This window comes from Lithobates pipiens, unplaced genomic scaffold (genome assembly GCF_037356315.1).
Source record: "Lithobates pipiens isolate NorthernLeopardFrog02 unplaced genomic scaffold, aLitPip1_a1.2 Scaffold_8, whole genome shotgun sequence".
Taxonomy (NCBI): Eukaryota; Metazoa; Chordata; class Amphibia; order Anura; family Ranidae; genus Lithobates; species Lithobates pipiens.
Genome location: NW_027507903.1, coordinates 616,574,766 through 616,597,903, shown reverse-complemented (window position 1 = coordinate 616,597,903; position 23,138 = coordinate 616,574,766). Strand labels below are relative to the sequence as shown.

At 43.1% G+C, this 23,138-nt stretch overlaps 1 protein-coding gene across 1 annotated transcript in view; it reads right to left on the bottom strand.

Moving 5' to 3' along the window:
• DNAH2 (dynein axonemal heavy chain 2) overlaps positions 1–23,138 on the bottom strand; it is a 328,965-nt gene that overhangs the window by 30,184 nt on the left and 275,643 nt on the right. Inside the window, exons 66-76 of the mRNA XM_077470685.1 lie at positions 22,888–23,052; positions 20,969–21,091; positions 20,495–20,643; positions 20,081–20,147; positions 17,565–17,715; positions 13,250–13,398; positions 9,517–9,650; positions 5,295–5,439; positions 1,382–1,581; positions 803–929; positions 197–383 (exon numbers count right to left, since the gene is read on the bottom strand). Coding sequence (XP_077326811.1) covers positions 197–383; positions 803–929; positions 1,382–1,581; positions 5,295–5,439; positions 9,517–9,650; positions 13,250–13,398; positions 17,565–17,715; positions 20,081–20,147; positions 20,495–20,643; positions 20,969–21,091; positions 22,888–23,052 — 1,597 coding nt within the window. The remainder of the gene's footprint in view (positions 1–196; positions 384–802; positions 930–1,381; positions 1,582–5,294; positions 5,440–9,516; positions 9,651–13,249; positions 13,399–17,564; positions 17,716–20,080; positions 20,148–20,494; positions 20,644–20,968; positions 21,092–22,887; positions 23,053–23,138) is intronic.

Below are 23,138 nucleotides of genomic sequence, written 5' to 3'. Positions count from 1 at the left end.
AGCACTGCAAATATTTTTTACAGCGCTGTACTTCACCAGCTTATCCAAAACAATTCCAATTTTCTCCTTATCATGTTGCCTATATCATTATCAGTTGCAGTTTAATATTGATAAACAGTGGTGCTATAATGGGTACCAGTAACACGCTATAATGGGTACAAGTAACACGGGTTCAGTGCAGCACCAATTGCTGTACCTGGCAGGCAAGCACTTTCAGGCTCAGGACTGGTATACCACTGGTTCCAGTCACGTGGGTACTGCTCAAAAGAGTTCATGATGCCATGGAAGTTGGTCAGTTTGTCAAGTTCTGTTATGTTGTCCCAGTTGGCATCAGACAGCCAGCCTGGGCACGGATTATCCATTTGTTCTTCTCGATCCAGCACCTGTGATTGAAACACATACCATCAGTCAAACCCTATGGCGTTTACAATCCTATCACTGGAGACAAATCAATGCCAACAAAATTGGTATGTGGGACAGGGCAAGACAGAGAAGACCTGCTTTTCATTGGATGAGGCTAAGATCGTGACATCGGTGCTCTGCTTTTCCGCCTTGTCCAATCACAGAATGCCTACATTCAATGAGAAAAATGCCAGGTGTTCTCTGAATGGCACCCATCCCATCTCCTGTCTGCACAAGTCACTTCCTTGCTCTCTGGATATGTGAATCCGCAGTGTTGCCTTCATCCAATCAGCCATGGAGTAACCTATGGAAACTGCTAAGTATTTTTATAGCACTTTCTAGAGATTCTGCAACAGGCGAGTTGTCATCACATTACAAATGGTGCCTCTGGGGTACCCACCACGCCTCCACGCAAGAAGAAATTATATTCATCCATATTGAGTTTTCCTGCCACCTCCAGGATCTTGGCACACATCTGGAAACTGAAGAGGAGCTTGTGCCTTTCAAACAGAGCCCGACACGTATACCTGGCAAGAGAATGGACAACATCATCAATATAACTTCTCCTAAATGACTCCTACATCATGCAGCATGCTCAATGGACTATAGTACACAGTTTTGGAACATGTGTGAGATATTAAAGGAAATGCATTAGTACCTTTTATATATATTTTTAAATCAAATTATACTGTTTTTTTACTTGCTTGAGTATTTGCCCTTTTTACTTTCTACTAGCACCTTGCCAAGTATGTAAAATTATGGTGCCTTTTTTTTCAAAGAGGTTAGTTAAAGTCTCAGTCCACCCAGATATTTTGGTTAGGGGTAAAGTCTGAACTGTGGGCTGCTTAAATGTCTTGTGGACTCCACTAGCAAGATGTCTCTGTTATCATTCCTGGCATTGAATGAAGGTTCCCTTTGACTTTGCCATGGAATTGTGTTGGTCCTGAGTTTATGGCACCCCCCACAGATAAGTTCTCACCTGTAGACTGCGTATGTGTGGTACTCATTGAGGTTGGCGATTCTCTCGTCCAGGTTGGAGCTGCGCTTGCTTTTGTCGATACTCAGGTGAAAAAGATCAATATAGGAGTCCAGAGAGAACTGGTACATAGGGTCAATCCTCCCGAGGTCATTCAGGACAAAGAAAAGGAGCGAAGCCCGCTGGGCACAAGGACGGTACGCCTAGGATGAAAGGATGGAGATAACTGGATGATGAGATGTAAAGGTGGGTCAGTAGAAGGAGCAGTACTTTGCACAGTACTCCCAACAGGTAGCTCTGTTCCATTACAGAAATAACATGGGTGACTCTAACACCTAAAGTGATAATACATGAGACTTTTTCAGCTGGGATACATGTACTCTTGTGTGTGCTCTGATGAGTTAGACGGGTACCTAGGAGATGGACATGAATTCAGTATAAAAGTTCAAAGCTGTAAACCCTGACAATCAGCTCATTTGATCTGTAAAATACACTATTCAAAGTGTTGTCTAAGGAAACCCGGGGTATGTGAGCTGCTCAGGCTTGGGAGGGGTACAAGTCCTTGGTGTCCACTGCTGTGAGTGCTGGCTTGGGAGGGAGCTTGTCCTGGCTTCTACCGTCACTGAGTATTGAAGAACATACTCCCTGTGAATAAGCGCCGAGGGGCGGAGCGAAATGTGATGGAGACCTGGCCTGGTTGAAGCCCAGGCTGAGGTTGCCATACATTCAAGATTTATGGGATAGTTTTTGATGTGTAGCTATAGGGAGATTTTCTTCAATACTCATTGAAATTGTTTTATTTAATCTGTTCAATAAGAGCAAAAAAAAAACACCTGTTGATCCTGACAGAAATCCAGCATTGTCCTGTGCACTCTGAAGTCTTACCTCAAACAATGTTTTTAGAAAAGTGTGTTAGGACTACAGAGCACCCCTTCTCCGTATTGTAGGTGGGAGGTGCTCTGTAGTCCTTAGAAACCTCCTGTTCTAGGGTGACAACATTCATCCTCCACAGATACAATACAGTGAGTGAGCGTTGTCACCACAGAACAGGAAGTGTGTTACTGGATGAATCACCAGTTAAAAATAAAAGGAAAAAGACATGAAAGATGAAAACTACTGCAGCCACTTCATCTAAGGATTGGCAAGATAAGTTTTTTTATCTGTATATGGAATGGAATGTGTTATTTTACTATTATGTCTTTTTCAATTTAAAGCTTTGTAATGCATCTAACAAAACTGAATACAAACTACTTGATTAAAAAAAGAAAATAAATACTGCCAAGCTGCAACATTTTACCATTTATGTTCTTGGGTTTACATACACTGTAAAGCAGAACTATACTATTTTTTGAGTAGGAAATTATTAGGTTTTGGTGCAATAAAATTGGCATGGTCTTTTTGGCATAACCTTTCAAGCACCATTAAAAAGAACAACTCTATAATATATAGATACCTTTAAACTTTAAGTGGTTGTACACACTTACATGAATTCTCAGGTGATACACAGAGATTAAACAAATTCCTCTACATAAGTTGAACCTGTTGATCTGCAGTTTTCTCTTCTCTACATCCGTTCAAAATGGAGATAATTTAAAGCTTGTCTGAGAGTTCAGAAAAAAGAGGGGGCGGAGAGCTGAAGTTACACTCTACAGAGCTCAGTGAGGAGATCTCTGACAGCTGATTGGAGGGAAGGACACCCCCCCCCCCTTCACACAGCACATAGGAACAGAGCTAAGGCTGTCAATCAGCTGGAGGTCTCTCCCCTGTCAACATTTTTCTCTTGGTGTCGGGAAAACTTGTCAGAAGTGATTCATGCTAATAGCAGTGGAACAAAGCAGCAGACAGAAATAGCACTAAAGCTGGCCATACACCTATAGATTATCTGCAGATTTTCTATGGTTAGATGGAAAAAGTGGGGGATTCCTCCATCCACACAGTTTAGTGAACATAGAGAAATCTGTTGCACTTTTTCCATCTAACCATAGAAAATCTGCAGATAATCTATAGGTGTATGGCCAGCTTAAGGCTTGGTTCACACTGCCACGACTTGGGATCCGACTTGTGAGATCCCAAGTCGCATGACTCCCATATGAGTCGCTCCAACTTTAGAAAAGGTTCCTGTACTACTCCAAGGCAACTTCTATCTGACGTGCCCATAGACTTTAATGGAAGTCACCTCCAGGTCGGATCCTTATCTATATTGATGTGATTTGGACCTGACATTGCAGGATGATTACCCAGGCATTCCTTCAAGTCACTTCTAAAGTTGCATCAAAGTAGTACTCAAGTTGCCAGCAAATCTCCAGCAAGTCGCCAGGCAAAATTGCACTGTAAGTTATGCCACTTTCAGGTCGCAGTAGTGTGAACCGAGCCTTAGTCCTTTCAACTGAGAGGCACACTATAGAGGGATATGCTTTATTCATATTTCAGGTCTGAGGTTTACAACCACTTTAAATGTTAACTTAAACCATCCCTTAGGATAACCCTTTAAAGTGGAACTGAACTCTCCAATTCCATAAAAAAAGAAACCAAAATCTAAACAAGGCATACAGTATTTTTAAGTGTTCTAATATATAATATAATGAATCCTAATCTTCTTTTTCATGTTTTTTTTTTGTCATCTTATTGCCTGGTCCTAGATGCGTTGGCTTTCCCTTCTGACCTCTTGTCGAACGCAATATAAACTCACTGGGCTCACATTAGATCTGTGGCACCTTCACCTTTTCTACACCCTTTGGACTACTCCAAGGATAACCTGTTTGACAGATAGCCATCTCTACAATTTAGACCTCAAGCTCTATCCTTTTCTACCTTTGGGTCCAGTACCGTCCAGTACTGCCAATACCATATCCCAACTGTAGAAACAACAAGTTCCCTCTTACATGGATCGACATTTGGCCATTTCAGCAGAGACTGGACGAATTTCGATCCATGTACAGGCAGGATCTGCTGATCGACTTCTGTACAACCAGCCTGTAGGGTTTTTCAGTGCCACCGGAAATAGCCAGCAACACTGATCAATGTGTACTGACAGCAGCAAAGTCTTCCTACGGTCAGAACACAATAGCACAGCAGGAGCGATTCCTCCATCCACATCAAGTGTGGATGGGGGGGATCGAGTCTTTTTTTTTTTTCGTTCAACGCCCAGGTTGAATAAATAAAAATAACTAATGTATGGCCTGCTTTAGACAATTGTCACTGAAATAAGTGTCCCCATTGCAAAATCCCCCCTTTATTATTACATATTAAAGGAGAAGTACAGCCAAAGCTGTGGGTCACAGGAGTGCAGTTTGTTTTGCACTGCTGTAACCTGTTTTCAGCTGACAGCAGGCTGTTGGCTGATGTCACAGAGCCAGTCCAGGCTTGGGAAAGATCACGATCATATAGATGGGAGCTTGGACATGCTTGGACATGCTTGGACCGGCACCCAGTTCAGCCTTTCAGCAAGCCGCTGCGAGCCTGAGCCGGCCGCTCCCGCCCCTTCCTGCTCAGTGCTCCAGTAACCTCTGGAGGAGCAGAGCAGAGAGGCGGTGACTGACAGTCACCAGCTCTCTGCCTTAGGGAGCTCTGAGAACCGAGTATCCGGCGGTGTTTGATCGCTCGGTTCTCAGCCTAAGAGCCGTTGGGGGACAGATGCTGCATCTAGGTAAGTGTGATTCTAAAATAAAACAAATTCCCAAACTTCTCTTTTAATGATTACCAGGACAAACAGGGAGGGTGAATCTCCTATTGAAAAAGTTAGACACAGTTTGAAGTGATCCATGCTATTTCTCTTGCTCGTCATCTAATAGTGCTTGTGCATAAAGATTATTTAAAGTGCTTTTTTCCGTCCTCTCTCTTGTCCCAGCTCTCTAGCATTTCTAGGTAGCAGCTGTGAAAACTCAGCTATTGGTCTTGGATAGTGGTCACCTCTCACCTCTCTGGCTAAATCGATCTTCTCTTCAGTTTCCTCGCTGCTCTCTAACTGCTCACTCACTTCAGTCGCTGTCACTTTCGATGTCTGCAGAGTGTTTGCTAGTTGCACATCATCCAGAAGAGATCCTGTTGCCTCATTCAGCAGCCTATGAGATCATCACACCCATCAAAAGAAAGATTAGAGGACCAGACCCTTAAATCTATCCTCCAGAAAGACATAACCCAGAGGCTCTGGGACATCAACACTTATTTATTAAAATTAGTAGGGAGAACTTAATCATCAAGTATGCTCTCTGGCAAGACTCTCCCTAAGTGGGTACCAAGAATGTGACTCAAAACATCAAAATACAATAGGAACACCAAACCAAATGGTGAAGAGAGTCCAAACTGCTTTAATGGTTCGTAGTATGATCACATAAAACATCAAACATGTTTTGGGGGCAAAACCACTCCCCCTTTATCAGGATTTAGAAAATGAATCAGAGCTAACACTAAAATCTCTACATCTACAGGCATCCACAATCTTATGCCGCATACACACGACCGGACTTTGACGGACTAGGTCCGACGGAATGAATCCATCAGATATTATGATCGTGTATGGGCTTTTTTTCCCCAAAAGTCCAACGGACCTAGAAATAAAACATGTTTCAAATCTTTCCGACGGACTCGAGTCCGGTCGAAAAATCCGTTCGTCTGTATGCTAGTCCGACGGAAGAAAACCAACGCTAGGGCAGCTATTGGCTACTGGCTATGAACTTCCTTATTCTAGTCACGTTCTAATCCGTCGGACTTATGTATAACATGGTTTCTTAAACTGGCGGCCCTTCAGCTGTTGCAGAACTACAATTCCCATCATGCCTCTGTCTGATGGAGTCATGCTTGTAACTGTCAGTCTTGCAATGCCTCATAGGACTTGTAGTTTTGCAACAGCTGGAGGGCCGCCAGCTTGAGATCCTTGATGCAGGCATGTACTGGCCATTGGGACTACAGGGAGTTTCCCGGTGGGCTGATGGCTCAGTGGGCCAGTTTCAGTGACAAAGTAATGGCTCGCCCTCAACTTCACGCAGTGATGTGAGAAAGATGAGAAAAATACAGAGGAGAATAAGTGCAATATTAAAAGAGGTTAGTGATGACTCCTTATGTTATGCTACTTATGTTTTTTTTGCACAATTGCCTATAGTTTTATATACTGTTTTTGTGCTTGTTTGCAAAATTAAAGTGGGCTGGTCTGGATGAAGTCCAGGGCCAAATTTTTGTCCCAGTCCAGCCCTGCCTTGATGTATATTGATTTCTTCTTTACAGGGCTAGATACTGTAGGTTAGTCTTAGATCGTGGATTCCTGTAGATGTAGAGATTTTAGTGTTAGGCCGCGTACACACGGGCGGATTGTCTGCCCAACTTAGTCCGCTGAACCGTGTTTCAGCGGACAATCCGCTCGTGTGTGGGCTTCAGCGGACTTTTTCAGCGGACAGTCTGACGGACTTAGTCTTTCGGAATTTCCGTAATTTTGTCCGTCCAAACTTGGTTTCAGCGGACAGTCCGCTCGTGTGTAGGCAAGTTGGACGGACTAAGTATGGTGCATGCTCAGAAAGGATTTACACGGCCGAAGGTTGCATTGCAGTGTATTGGACGTCGTTTTTCTAGTCCCGTCGTACGTGCTGTACACGTCATCGCGCAAGTTTTCAGCGGACTGTCTGTTCATCGTGTGTGGTCAAGTCCGTTCATTCAAAAATTGAACGGACTGTCTGTCGGATTGTCTGACGAACTTAGTTGGGCAGACAATCCGCCCGTGTGTACGCGGCCTTAGGGTGGACTTTCCCTTTAAAGCTGAATTCCAGCTTGCATTAATGTATGCATGTATATGACATATCTGCCCGATACTTGTGAAAGCTGGGAATCACTGTAGTGGCCTCTGCTACTATGGTGATTCTCACAGGTTCCCCTTCTGCCCACCCTTAGTCCCGGCCCTGCTTGGAGTTCACCTTTAAGTGGACTCAGCCCTTATACCAGGGCCATCACTGTTATATATCAACTCACTGATCTTCCATGATTAAGCACGATAGATTTTTTTTGACCTGGTAATTTATGTTACTGTGTCGACCTAAACTCCTATAACATTTCTAAGATGAAAAGAAGTGCTTTTTGCCTCTGAGACACGTTGGTTGTTTTATGTGATCATGCTTTGAACCACTAAAGTGATGTGGACTTATTCACCATGTTGGTTTGGTGTTCCTATTGTATTTTGATCATCAAAATGAACCAGTCAGGGTGAAAGAAAATTCTAAGGCTAGGGTCACACAAGAGCATTATTAGCTTATTTGGTGCATTTTATTTTTTATTATGCCCGTAAACACAATCGGACTTTCCGACAACAAAAACATGGAAATTTGTTCTAAGGTTGTTGACCCCAACTTGTCTTGCATACACACGGTCACATAAATGTTGGCCAACAATTTCGAACGTGGTAATGTACAATATGTACGACGAGCAGAGAAAAAGGAAGTTCAATAGCCAGTGCGGCTCCTGCTTGATTCCGAGCATGCGTGAACTTTTGTGCGTCGAACTTGCGTACACACGATCAGAAATTCCGACAAAGTTTTGTTGGCAGAAAATTTGAGAACCTGCTAGGCAACATTTGTTGGCAGAAAGTCCGACAACAAATGTTTGATGGAGCGTACACACGGTCAGACTTTCAGCCAACAGCTCACATCCAACATTTATTGTCGGAAAATATGATCGTGTGTACGCGGCATAAGTGTTTTTTGCAATTTCTGGCTTGAGTATTTTTTGTTTTAGCCAATGGAAAGCTGGTTACTAGGAGATGGAGATGGCACGAAAACACGCATTATGCACTTTTCAGGCATATTACATGCACTTCCATTGCAGTGTATAGGGACAAAAAATGTGTGACTGTGCCTCAAAGAAGCTGATTTTGAGTGACAAGCTTCAAACAAAACGAAGCTCAGGTGTGAACGGCCAACCTTGAATATATGAGAATCTTGATGTTGAGTGTTTTAGGAAATGCTCTTCAAAACGCTCAGGTGTGAATGGGGTCTACAAGAAGGTGCCCTGCAATAGAAGAGGTAATACACTCACCTCTCTGGCAGCCTGTGTCTCCTACCTACATCAGACTTCATCAGATTTTTAGCATTTGACATTTCTAGGATTTTGGCCTGTTTCCCCCCGCCATGTGCCGTGGTTCCTTCCTCTGACCCCTAGGTCATTGCTGAGTCCTTTGGTAACAAAGGGTTCAAAGGAATGAACCAGCGCACAGTGGGGGACATCCGACACTCCCAAACCAATGTCAAAAACACGAACACAGGGGAAGACAGGAGACATGGGCCACCAAAATATAACATCTCTTCTATTGCAGGGAACATTGCTTTGATTTTCACACCCTGATAGGGTAACCTTAGTAGAATTATAGGCAAAACTTTTTTTCTTTTTGTATAGAGTAAGGGAGGGTTATAACCCCTGTAAGGTTTATTTTTGCCATCTGTGTCCTATTAGGAAGATTTACGTTCACTTCCAGTCCCATAGCCAAACAGGAAATGAGAGAAAATCCCTACAAATTAAGGGAATATTTTAGGGACCTCCAAGTCACCAGAACTAGTGTTCCCATTGGTAGATGTCCCCTTGAATTGTATTTGGGGACCTGTGCCCTTCTATGCATGAGAACCCCCAACATTTCCCATAAAATCTGTCATAAAATAATTTACCTAATTTTTAGACTCACATCATACACATTGTATAGTTTAAGTGGCTTCCACCCAAATTTTTAATTGTATAATAATAATAATAGTGTGTTATTTTGGTGGTGGCATTAGAATGTAAGCTTCTCTGGTGCAGAGACTGATGTGATTGGCTTAGTGTTTTCTGTAGAGAACTGCGGTATATGTCAGAGCTATATAAACGTATAACAATAATAGTGTGTGACTCTGGCGGGACATTAGAGTGTAAGCTCTACCGGTGAAGACTGGTGTGACTGGTTCAGTGTTCTCTGTACAGCACTGCTGAATATGTCAGAGCTATACAAATGTATAACAATAGTGTGTGACCGTGATGGAATATTAGAGTGTAAGCTTCCCTGGTATTTGTTTGTATGGCACTGCAGAAGACAAGGTAGGATGACCAATAAGAAATGCTTGTGATCTGAACGTCGGGTCTGCATGTAATGAGATCATTGGAGTAAGCCCAGGCACGTCCATGTGTATCCCCACCTGAGAATTTCATCCTCCAGGTCTTGCAATTTGCGTTTCCCGGCAGCAATGTTCAGGACTAACGACTGTTTCTGATCCTCGAGCTCCGGGCGTTCCTTCTTCACCACACTGCCCAATAGCTGAGCTTCTAGACCCTGCATTGATACATAGAATGATCCAGAAAGGCTGCATGAGAGGTAGGTTTATAATATGGTGGTGAACCCAACATACAAACACATTTTGGAAAATGTTGCATTTCCAACCTTGTGGCAACAGATTGGTTGAAACTGGTACACCAATTGTGAGCCCAATCTTCTCATCCACCATGAGTACCTGACCGCACAAAAGTTTTATTTGCTGAACTGGCACAAATTCCCACAGGCACACTCCAAAATCTTGTGAAAAGTCTTCCCAGAACAGTGGGGGCTTCTATAGTCACAAAGTCAGGGAGGGGGCTACATTAAAATGCCCATGGCTTTGGAACATTCATCAAGCTCATTAACCACTTAAGGACGGAGCCTCTTTTTGAGATTTGTTTACAAGTTAATAACAGGTTATTTTGCTAGAAAATTACTTAGAACCACCAAATATTATGCATTTTTTTCTAACAACATAGAGAATAAAATGGCGATCGTTGCTTTCTGTCACACCGTATTTGCGCAGCGCTCTTGCATGCGCGCGTTTTTTGGAAAAAAATTACATTAAAATTAAAAAATAAGACAACAGTAAAGTAAGGGGCTTTAAATAATTTTTTTTTTTTTTACTTATTTATTTTACCTTTACCATACCATAGAGGAGAAAGGATCCGATCGCCTCTGCCACTGCCGATGGCTCCGGTAAGCACCAAAGAGCACCGGAGTTCAGTAGGAGGGGCCCTATCTCACAGCTGATAAAAGTGATCTCGCGGCAAATCCACCACAGAAACCACTTTTATCTGAAAGCGGACTGCCGGCCGAAGAAGGGGATACCGGTGTTATGGCAGCTGGCTGCTGCCATAACAACAATATTTCTCTTCAAAGTTAGGACCTATATCGGCGTGCGCCGCTCCATAAGTGGTTAAGATGTGATGGTCAGGTGTCCACAAGCATTTGACCATATAGTGTACAAATAAACAAGGTTCTTAAAATATAAATGAAGTTTATTTACTAAGACTAGACAGTGCAAAATCCAGTGAAGCTGCGCATGGTAGCCAATCAGCTTCTAATTTCAGTTTGTTCAATTAAAGGGGTTGTAAACCCTCGTGTTTTTTCACCTTAATGCATCCTATGACACTGACCAGTCCCCCCGTTTTACTCACCTGAGCCCGTTTGTTCCCACGGCAGAGACACGCTCTACCTCTCTGTCCGCTTTCTTGGCTCTTAATTGGATATATTGATAGCAGCGCAGCCATTGGCTCCCGCTGCTGTTAATCAAATCCAATGACGCAGGTGACGGGGGGTGGGGCCGAGTCTGGCATCCTGTGCCTATGGACGCAAAAGCTACACTCGGGAGCTCTCCCGCATGCGGATTTCCAAGGAAAGCGCTTCTTCTGGAACAGTGATGGCGAATCTTGGCACCCCAGATGTTTTGGAACTACATTTCCCATTATGCTCAACTACACTTCAGAGTGCATGAGAAGAGTGTATGGGAAATGTAGTTCCAAAACATCTGCGGTGCCAAGGTTCACCATCACTGTCCTAGGTGGTTTCCCAATGTAGGGAGGAGCTGAAAGCACCACCGGGGGACTCCAGAAAAGGTGGATCGGGGCCACTCTGTGCAAAACAAACTGCAAAGTGGAGGTAAGTATAACATGTTTGTTTTAAAAAACAAAACAAAAAAACAAGGGTTTATAATGCCTTTAAGCTTTGACCAAAAAAAATGGAAGCCGTTTCTATGCAGAGCTGCACCAGATTTTGCACTCTCCGGTTTTAGTAAATAAACCTCTATGTGTATTGATGATAATTTTTATCAAGCTGACCTCTTTAAGTGTTTACTTAGAATAAAATAGAAAAAAAATAGCATGTTCTATGAAAATTGTCTGTAAGACTCCAGCGTTATAGGCTGATTTTTCTGGTGAAGGAAGATTATTGCCTAGAAAATCTTTGTCGCTATGGATGTAGCGCGGTCCATCTATTCTACTCTACAAACAACAGTCACGCTAACAAAATGTAATCCTCTGTAGCAGCACCCCTGCTGAGGGAGAGGAGCTGTCGGTTTTGTATGTGGCAATACCTAACCACAAAAGAGAATTTACCGGATTAAATATACAATGTGGGTCTAAAAAGAAACGTTTGAATGCTATGGAAAATCCCATTACTTTGCCTTGGTTACATATACAGGAGTCTTGCTATAATATACAGGAAAGAGGAGACATGTTTGTTTAAAAAAAGGAAAATACATTGTGAATGGTACTTGTATCTCACTTAATTTCTTTTGAACATAGGAGATACATCCTAAAAAAATCAAAATTTTTGGGATGCATGTCTTATGTCCAGCTTCTCTTCCCCCGCTGGCGCTCACCCCCTCCGCCACTATTAACGGCAATTACAGACTCCCAAACAACAGCCAGTAATTGCTTTATACCACACAGCAGAAAGCAGCTGTTCCTGTGTAAAAGGACACTTGCAGACAGTCCACAAGTCTCATTGAGTTGAATTTACTAAATGTCAATGGACTGCTCACTTTGCAAGGAAAATTGTGCTTTGCAAAGGAATTTTACAAATAAGGTGAAGCTCTGCTGACTTTCATTATCCAATCACATGCATACAAAAAAAAACAGCAGAGGTGATCAAATACCACCACAAGAAAGCTCTATTTGTGGGGAAAAAAAGGACGTCAATTTTGTTTGTGTACAGCATCGAACGACCGCGCAATTGTCAGTTAAAGTGACACACAGTGCCAAATCGCAACAAATGGCCTGGTCATTAAGGGGGTGAATCCTTTCGGTCCTTAAGTGGTTAATAAATCAACCCTATTGAGTGTACACAATACAATGGGGCTGATTTACTACAGACAAATAGGCTGCTCGCTTTGCCCAGGAGGTTGCACTCTGGAAGGGAATTCTCCTCTGAGCATAATGACTGCGGTGTAATTTCACTTTGCAAAGTATAAACAATCATACATGCAAGGAAAGTAAAAAAAAAAAAAAAAAAAAAAAAAGCATTTTTGCTTGCACATGATTGGATGATGAAGGTCAGCGTAGCTTTACTTCACCAAGTTCTACTGAAAGTACAACTTCCCTTGCAACAAAACATTCTATTTGCCTTTAGAAAATTAACCCCAATAAGCCAATGTATTGGTTTAAATATATTTACTATTTTATTTATATGTAGATCAAAGGTCTGGCCTTTAGTCTGCAAATGACATTAGTCAGATGATTTTAAATAAAATTAGATCTTATTTGACCATTTAATAACCCTAATTATCCTTTTTTAACTAATTTCTCCCCTAGCTACTATTTTTTTTTTCTTTTACCATGAATATGTTTTTTTTTTTCGCTTCTATTCATTTTATTTGTTACATAACAAGAAAATGCACAAAACTATAAAAAAAAAAAATTATATATATAAAAGTTTTTATTCACTTGAAAATAACGTTGATCTTGATTTGTACCCTCATTTTAACCTACCCAACTTACCTTTATAACTGCACAAAAAAAAATGTAATTGCAAGATTTAAAAGGTAATTGCAGCATATTGTTTTATCTGTTCTGCACCAATATTGTTATTCATACAACAGGTTCACTTTACCAACAGAACTGCCTTTCTTCCCTTACCTGCTCTTTCACAGCGAAGTTGACAATAGTGGTCTGTGAGCTGATCTCCGGAGTGTAATGAGGGTTGGAAAGTTTTGTTGTGACGTAGAAGCGGAACTCCGGATTGTACATGACGTCCTTATCACCCAGCCGGATCTGGAGCTTTCCCCCTGTACAAAACAAGAACATCTTCAAGTTGATTGCTCCTGAAAGTTGTAATTCAGAGAAAAGTGGACGTGGCTATAGTTGGATGATTTGCTGGTTCCTTTTTAAATTTCCCAATTAACTTTTCTTAATGTCTGTGAAGGTTCTTCTATATCCAGATCAGGGTTTCTCAACCAGGGTTCCTCCAGAGGTTGCTAGGGCTTCCTTGAGCAATGACCAGTTATTGCCTTTTAGTTAAGTTCCCACTGACACCAATGATATTTTTAGCTATCTATAAGTGAGTACAGTAAAACCTTGGATTGCGAGTTTTATTTCATCCACATAGACCATCCTGGCGGCTCTCACTGCTATCAGTCTGCAATCCTGATCGCAAATACTACCCTGCAGTAGAGCGATCTGAAAGTGAGGCTTGAACCGCGGGTGGAGCACTTAGTGGAAGGGAAGACGTCAATGGCAGTGAGGAGGATGGTTTATGTGGACAGCTTTATCCCGGATGACTGCATACTTAGATGTGCCTCTTTTAATCATCAACCATGTGAGTTTCTAAATGTTGTACCTTCATTAAATGTAACCATATTGCTACACTTAGAGGTGCCTTTCTTCTCTTTTATACTCAGTTGTGACGTGACACTACTTGTATATCAAGACATCACTTGCTCTCAAACCAAGTTACTTTCAAATCAAGGCTTTACTGTCATTTTTCCCAATGACCACAAAAGTAAGGGGCATTCTTCCCACTGACCATCACACTAATGTATGGTCATTTTTAGCAGGGCTTCCCTGAGACTGGTATGTTATTTCAAAGGTTCCCTTGTGTTAAAAAGGTTGAGAAAGTCTGATCAGGTTCATGGTGCAGCTAGTAATAGGTGGTCACATTCAGCTGGAGTTGTTCTGTAAGGTTGGAGATGCTTCTTAGCTTATCCAAGCCACTTATTCAGGGGTGGAAACAGGGGTTCCATTTTAACATCTCTACCCCAGTGATTTGACAATTCAAATCTATGATTAATACATATGTAGACATCCTGACACCAAGAATGAGATGATGTAACTAAAACAGGGGGGTTCCACAACTTTCACACCTCCTACCCTGGTCTTGGACAATCAACATCTGCCTTGACACAGCCTATGGTGACTGGATTAAGGTGTTTGTGTGACCTGTGTGGATATAAACACTTGGGTATGTTCCTGACACCCATTAGAACTGAAGAAGAGGCTTGAAGAAGCTACAAAACATCTTCAATATTTCAGAAATACATCTGATCGTGACTAACTACTTCTATAAAAAATTTGGGACAGACCTGTCTTCCAATTTTTTTTTTCATGAAGGTATTTTGATCTACTGAATTTCTGTAAAGTCTCACTGTGGATATGTTTTTTATATTGCATACAATTTTGGGGAATGAGGAGAGGGGAAGGTGTTCTGACCCAGACTGACAACGCTGCTCCAACACAGATACAGTACAATGAGTGAGCATTGATATCCTAGTCAAGCAAGTGTGTTACTGGCAGGATCACCGGGTGAAATATAGAAAGAAAGCCTGAAAAAGAGGAAACGAGGAAAGAGGAAACCTTTACCCTTTAAAGGTTCCTTTTAGGGGTTCGATAGCAGTTTAGGGGTTAGGCCGGGTTTATCGGTTAATAGCAGTGGTGTATCATCCATGGGTGCAATGTGTGCGGTGCACATGGGCACTGATGGGGGTGGGGTCCACTGTGTCCTCACACACTGCACTCATGGAGCATCTGCTACTTCTCCACCTTTTCTCCAATATACCCCCCTCTCCTCTTCTCTTATGTGCCCCCTACCCCATAGCACTTATCCCCTGCTTCTTCTCCTCTTCCTTGCCACTGGCTTTGGGCGCTGCAGGGGAGCCACAGAGGGATTTAACTTCCTAAAAAGATCCCCCTACTGCTTCAACCCCATGTATTGAGCCCTCCCTCACCAATCACAATGCCCGCTTCCTACAGCGCTGCTGGCTGGCGCCCGTCCTTCCCCTCCCGCCGACTTCAACAACTGCAGGGGAGCATCAGGGTATGTATCTGTTTTCCCTGCACTGATCCCTGGCTCCTCCTCTTCAAGGCTACTGGCTGGCTTCCCGTCCTCCCCCTCCCACCAGCTCCAGCTGCTGCTGGGGACAGACATCTGTGTCATATTATGTTCACCAGCCTCTTCCTGAATGAACACTGTGTTTACTATGCTTCAGTTTGTGAATGAATAGAAGCCTCTGTATAGAGACTTATATTCATTCATATGCAGTGCAGCTGAGACTGAAGAGACAGGGAATGGGAAAGGGAACTCTATATCCTCAGTCCATTTCTCTGTCTCAAAAAAGAGATATCAGGGGTCTGTTTGGAACGCTGATGTTTCACCAAAGCCCCCATATCCCCATGCATCCCTGTGCAGGTTGTCCCATCTATGTCAATTGGGAAGCAGCGGCTGTGCAGACATAGCTGCTGTTATCAATTTGACATCTGTGTGGATGCGGGTGCATACCCCCGAACTCATACTATCTGCATTCAGGCTATGCACCCACATGGATGTCCGATTGGGAGCAGGAACTGTGCCTGTGCAGCCATTGTGTCCCAATTGACTGCCTACACAAGGATACACAGAACACCTGTGCATCCCCATGCAAGGAAAACACAGCCCTCAAACAGGTACACTTTAGTACACCCCATGTGAACAGGGCCTTAGTAGGAATTTAACAGCAATTTTTTTAAGTTATGTTGACTTTATGTGTGCTAATACTGTAGCTTTAGTGTATTTTTAGTGAAAACTGTGATCTGACAAACATTTGTGCAACTATTACGGGGCCTAAAAAATCAACTATTGCAGGGATTGTACTGGGGGCCAGTCTGTGCCCCAATAAAGTCCTCCTAGGTCAGTCTGACTGACCTGGGGGGATTGTACTGGGGGACAGCCTGACCTGGGGGGGGATTATACTGAGGGACAAATTGACCTTGGGGGATTGTACTGGGGGACAGACTGAAGACTGACCTGGGCTGGGGAATTATACTGAGGGACAAATTGACCTTGGGGGGATTGTACTGGGGCATAGACTGACCTGAGGGGGATGATACTGGGGAACAGATTGATCTGGGAGGGATTTTAATGGAGGACAGACTGACCTGGGGGGGTTTATACTACGGAACTGGTTGACTTTGGAGGATTGTACTGGGGACAGACTGACCTGGGAGAGATTATACTGGGGGGAATTGTTTTATTTAACCATGCTCTTTAAGTCCCTCCCACAGTTAACCCATTATACTGGGGGACAGATTGAGTTGAGGGATTATACTGGGGGACAGACTGACCTGGGGCGTTTATACTGGGGGACAGACTGACCTGGGGGGTTTATACTGGTGGACAGACTGACCAGGGAGGATTATACTGGGGGACAGACTGACCTGAGGGGATTATACTGGGGGACAGTCTGACCTGGGGGGATTATATTGAGGGACAAATTGACCTGGGGGTTAAAACTGGGGGAATTGTTTTATTTAACCACATCCCTTAAGCCTCTCCCATATTTACTCCATTTAGCCACACCCACTGTTTGCCACTGTATGCATAGAATGCTCATTACTCTTCTGCTTGGTGTGCTCAAAGGTGCCCCAGGTCTTTTACAATCCTAGTAGCACCCCTGGCACAATGAAAACCATGCCCACTCTTAATATGGCATACTAAGTGCACCAGCGTGTGATGTTAATACAGTATATGTGGTTATAGGAGTCACTGGCAAAATATATATCAGCAATGAAAATGGGCTTGCACACAAGTTGTAGGTGCCGGAAAACTAATATGCCAAATTTTATTAAACCAATCTAATAGGTTGAAAACAAAGTTTACCAGCTGTGATTTGTTCAGTGGTGAGGCAGAGCCTGCAGGATGGCAAAGCATCCCAAAAGATTGAATGTTACAGATCCCACCAGTGTTCTTTCTGTCCTACAATATTCGGAGAGATGTATCAAGTCTAAATAGTAGCTGGCTTGGGATCATCTGGGATTTATACAGTAATTAGGCAGCGTGCTAAATACAAGCTGCACAAAATGAGTGTTGTTAATCACATCCATATATAACTCTGGGGGTCTCTCTGTGGTACTCATTTGCCTCATCCTGCCAGTCACTTTCTTCAATGCCAACTGGCACCTGTTTAGTCTCTGCATTACTCACCCACTTTGGCGACAGACTTGTTTAGAATAGGTGCCAGTGACGGGTCCAGATCTTCCTGGACATTCTGTAGAAGGACGGGTGTCCCAAACTGAACAGCCTGTTCCAGGGTGCGCATGAAATCGGTCATTTGTAGGTCGATGACTTTTAGACCCTAAGTGAAATACAAAGGAATATATGAAAAAAGTGAAAAAGAATAGACGTTCTATCTTTTCCAAAAACATATCATCCAGGCAGGAGGAAATGTGGGTTGACCTCTAGAAGCCACTAGAAGCTGACCTCATCCCAGCACATATGATCTAGGCTGGAGGAGATGGAAGATGACCAGCACATACGGCCCAGGATTAGAGAGCTGGAAGATGATGCCATCTCAGTAAATGCGATACAGAAAGGTACTGGAGGATGACCATATCCAAGTCCCTGAGGTCAAAGCTTGATGACCTGAAAATGGACCCAATCCAGCAGATGTGGTCAAGGCTGAATGGATGTGTGACAGACTTAGCCAGGACAGAGGCTTTTGGAGAGGATTGAATGCTGGCCTCTTTACTTCTGATTATGGGCCCTGGGTTTTAAGGGAACAATACTCTTTGCGAGGTGAATAAGAAATACAGTCTGATCTGTACTAATCGGACTCAATCTTGTATATATTGTATATTGTCTCATTTTGTTGTGGACTCTTTGCTGTGATCGTTTGGGGTGTGGTTGTATTCCAATGTTCTATTATGTCTGTCAGCCTTGGATATTATAGGATGTTTATCTCTATGGAGGGAGGGGCGGATTCCTTCAACAGCCCGCCTGCTAAGACTGTTTACCGATGAGAAGTTTTCCAAGAGTGGGGGTAAGTGTTTTGAAGTGGGATGTGTATAACATGTGCTTGAATAAAGTAGTCTGATTCCTGCTTGACCCTCAACACAGAGCCTTGTCTCGTACTTGGAGGAGAATTATTTGTATGGGTTTCTTGTTCGGCTAATTAGAGTGTTCGGTAGCTGCCTTTGTGTTAAGGAATGGAATGCCCTAAACGTCTTTAACCCCTTTCAGACTCGAGGTGTTGTTACGGAACGTAAAGCTGATCCAACCCAACAAATGTGATCCAAGCTGGAGGAACTAGTAGCTAACCTAGTCTAGCAAACCTGACCCAGGCTAGAGAAAGTGGAAGCTGACCTACTCCAGCAAATGTAATCGAAGCTGGAGGAAGTGGACACCAAATCAATCTAGCAAATGTGACCCAGACTGGAGGAACTGTAATGCCCCGTACACACGACCAGACTTTTCAACATCAAAAGTCTGACGGAATGATTCCGGCAGACTATTCGAACGTGTGTGGGCTGCAGCGGACTTTTGATTTGCAAAAGTCTGACAGACTTTAGAAATGGAACATGTTTCAAATTTTTCCGACAGAACTCTGCCGGACCCAGAAATCCGCTCGTGTGTGTGCTAGTCTGACGGACTAAAACCGACGCTAGGGCAGCTATTGGCTACTGGCTATGAACTTCCTTATTCTAGTCCAGTCATACGTCATCACATTCGAATCCGTCGGACTTTGGTGTGATTGTGTGTGGCCAAGTCCGTTCATTCGGAAAGTCCGTCAGAACTCTGTCAGAACTCCGTCGAAAGTCTGCCGGACTTAAGTCCTGTCGTGTGTACGCGGCATAAGCTGACCCACTCCAGCAAAATTGATTCATGCTGAGGGAACTTGAGGATGACCTCATGGCTACAAAGAGATCCAGAAAACAGGAACTGGAAGATGATCCCAGTCCAGCACATGCAATGAAAAAAGGGGAGCTGGAGGCTGACCCCAGTCCAGCACATATGATCCAATCTGGAGGAAACTGAAGTTGACTCCTTCCCAGCACATGTGACTAAAGCAGAAGGAACTGGAAGTTGGTTTCTGTAGAACAAATATAATCTAGAGAAGAAAAAACTTGCAGTTTCTTTATAGCACATGACCCAAGTAGTGGTGATTTCAGCTCCCCGTGGACCCATCTGACATCAGCAGCCAATGGCAATCAACATTAATTAAAGTTATTGTAAACCCTCACATATACCCAGTGAAGTAACTGGCCTCAGGCGATACACAGAGATAAAATATATCCTTCTACATAAGTTGTACCTGTTTATCTGCCACCATCTCTTCATTGCATCCATTTAAAGTGCTGTATTTTTAAAGCTTGTCTGAGCGTTCAGAAAAAGGGGGACAGAGAGCTGAAGTTACACTCTGCAAAGCTCAGTAAGGAGAGCTCTGAGAGCTGATTGGAGGGAAGAGACATGCCCCCCTTCACACAGCTCACAGGAATTGAACAGAGGCTGTCAATCACAGGTTGAGTACTGGAGCTCACTTCCCTGTCAACTTTTTTCTCTTGGTGTCAGGAGAACTTGTCAGAAGTGATTCATGCTGATAACAGAGGGATGAGGCAGCAGACAGAAATGACACTTAGTGCTCCGGATTGAGACAAGCACATACTATGGAGGGATTATCTTGAGAACATTGCTTGCTGAAGAAGACACGTTCATGAATTTACCTTAGCAGACTCCATACTTTTGATCCATTTACTGGCTTGTCCCTGTGGGTCTATCATCAGTGGCCACCTGAATATAAAAAAAGGCATCATGAATTAAGGAGAAAGACTTCTTAAGGGATACCAGGGCTTTTAAAATTGTAAAATGCAGCACATTCTCATATTAATTACATCCTCTGGAGAAGTACATAACACCTTTAGAATATTTATTAGAGGGTGGAAGGAAAATAGAAATCCTCACAGACCATGAAGGAAAAAAAAAAAAGCTCTATGCAAACAAAAGTCTGGAGGAAATTAAAATCAGGAGCCTAACAGAGCAAGGTCCCCGATATAACCACTAAATTACAGTACTATTCTTATTCATTGACCTTATCACTTAGTAATGGCACAGAATGAAGGGATGGCCAATGGCATTACCTGTTGCCACGTGTGACGATGACCCCGTTATCACTAGAGAAGCTGTCGGACGGGAGGCCCTGCAGGTTCCACTCACGTACCATGGTGGGACTGGACAGGAAGGTGGAAAGGTCGAACTCTGGGGAGCAGGGTACCAGCATCTCCTTCACCTGGACAATGTAGACAGAATGGTACATATATGGAACACAATGCACGCATTTTAACAGTTGGGATAAATGGTTCTAAAATTCTTGAAATATAAATAGTGTATCTCCAAAAGATTTATCGCTGACTTAAACTGGCGTCTTCTTGTTTGTGGAATTTGTTTGGTTGGAGGTGTTTGAAGTTCATATTGGCTCACCTCAAAAAAACATGCATGGTTGATCTATCTCGGTGCACATAGCAGAGACAAGTTCTGTGTTAGAGCTTTGTATATAGAGAAAGTTCATATGCCAGAACCAATGAGTTAGAGCTTTGTATATAAAGAAAAATCACCTCTTTGATCCAGATGGAAAGGATTTCATCACGGTAGTTAGATAGGAAAGGCCCCATATAAGACAAGAAAGCCGAGGCCAGCAGACAGTCACCGACTAGGAAACCCAAATCCTGATCTAGACCCTGTAAAAAAAATAAAATAGTATCAGTAACTAGAGAAAACATATATCACTGACATTTCTTTGAAAGAAGGATGCTTGGCAATGGTTTGGATCCGGGACACATGTCAATACTAGCTCAATATATATGACCATGGTCACTGACTTTGCACTGTGCTGGCCTGAATTCTGCATAACAGTGATGCATACTTCAGGTGTAAAAACCCTCAAGCTGGCCATAGATGGATAGAATTTTTAATGAAAATTCTTAGGAAAAGTCTAATGCCGTGTGCACACGACCGGAATTTTCGACAGCAAAGGTCCGACGGAACGAATGCTTCAGACAATTCAATCGTGTGTGAGCTCCATCGGACCTTTGCTGTCCAAAAATCTGACAGACTTTAGAAATAGAACATTAGAGAGGAGACACTGGAGAGGAGGACACCCGGTAAGCGCCGGTCCTCCTGCATAGGATGTCCCACAATCCATCCATGTGCGGGGGGGGGGGGTTTGAGTGGGGTGTTCTGCGATCCATCTGTCAGGGGGGTGTGAGCGGGTGTTCCGTGATCTATACGCACGTGGGGGGGGGGGGGGGTGTGAGCAGGTCTCACTGACCACCGGCAGCATTTGGTGGGCACACTGGCAGCATATGATGGGCACAATGGCAGCGTTTGATAGTTTGAGGGCACAGTGGCAGCGTTTGATGTGCACCGTGGCAGCGTTTGATGGGTAAGGTGTTCCAAAATTACAAAAATGTATATTTTTTCTAAAAGTTGATGAGTTGCTTGTGAAAATTCATTGTTAAACGAATGAGTTAATATGCAAGTGTTTATATTTGGAGGGTCTACATCAGTGGTTTTCAACTTCTGTCCTCGGAACCCACAAATGGGCCAGGTTTGCAAGATAACTGAAATACATCACAGGTGATAGCATTTGCTGCTCAGTGATTGCAGTATTCTAGTCTCCATCTCCCCAAGGTAATACTTAAAATCTGGCCTGTTAGTGGTTCCTGAGGACAGGAGTTGAGAACCACTGCTTTACATTGACCAACTGTCCTGGAAGCCTCCTGTTTTGATAAATACACCAGGTCTTCTGATATACTTACCAAATCCAGAACCTCCACATGTGTTAATCTCTCTGCCTTCTAATCTTTTACTTTGTAACTTTTTTAATAACATTTTTAAATTCTTTTACCCTGGGCAGAGGTTGTTGAGTTTTCCTAATCACCATCATCAACACATTTTAGCTAGATAGCGCTGATAAGAAAAAAAGTGACTATAATGAGGACATCTCAGCATAAAAAGGTCTCCAGATATTCACTGGGGGACAAAGCAGACCTCTGGGGAATTAGCCACGATCCTCCCCTTGTGGGCTACACTGGGCCCCATTCATTTGCATTGTCCTCCAATAAATTTATAAAGAAACCTTTTTTTTATTTTTTTTGTACTCGTCAAAAATCTTTAAAGATCTTTGGGAGACACTGATCCCACCCCATGTTGTGGTTTTGTGGTTTCTGCTTTTGCCTGTGGCTTGGTAAAATATTGGACTTTATTTAGTCTGTCTACCTTTCATTATATAGGAAGGAGATGGAGCTCTATACCCATAGGTCACAGTCCAAAATATTTTATTACAAAATGAGCAGAATAAGAAGGCCAATGCTTGGGGGTTCAAATACTCCACCTTCATCAGTCTTATATCACCTCAATATAGCTGGATTTTATGGGTATACATTGGTGATTGTGATAAAGATATGGTAAGATTCCAGCCACCAGCAGTTTTGCAGCATGGCCGGAGACCCCAAGAACATAGCATGAAACTCACCTTAACCGTTTCCTCCCAGCGAGATTTTTCTCCTGCCAGTCCTGTCACCAGGGTTCCAGCTCTCTGCAGCTTCACCTCCATCAACTCTGCCTCCGCCCTTAGTGCTTCCTTCTGGGCCACCTTCTCTTCATACTGCATTTTCAGCTGCTCCAGGCGTTCGCCAACCTGCCAAGAAGAGAAACCAAGCATTAACCCTTTTATTGTCAACTGTCCCATTTTTGATATGTATGACAGAACACAAGTTATAAAAC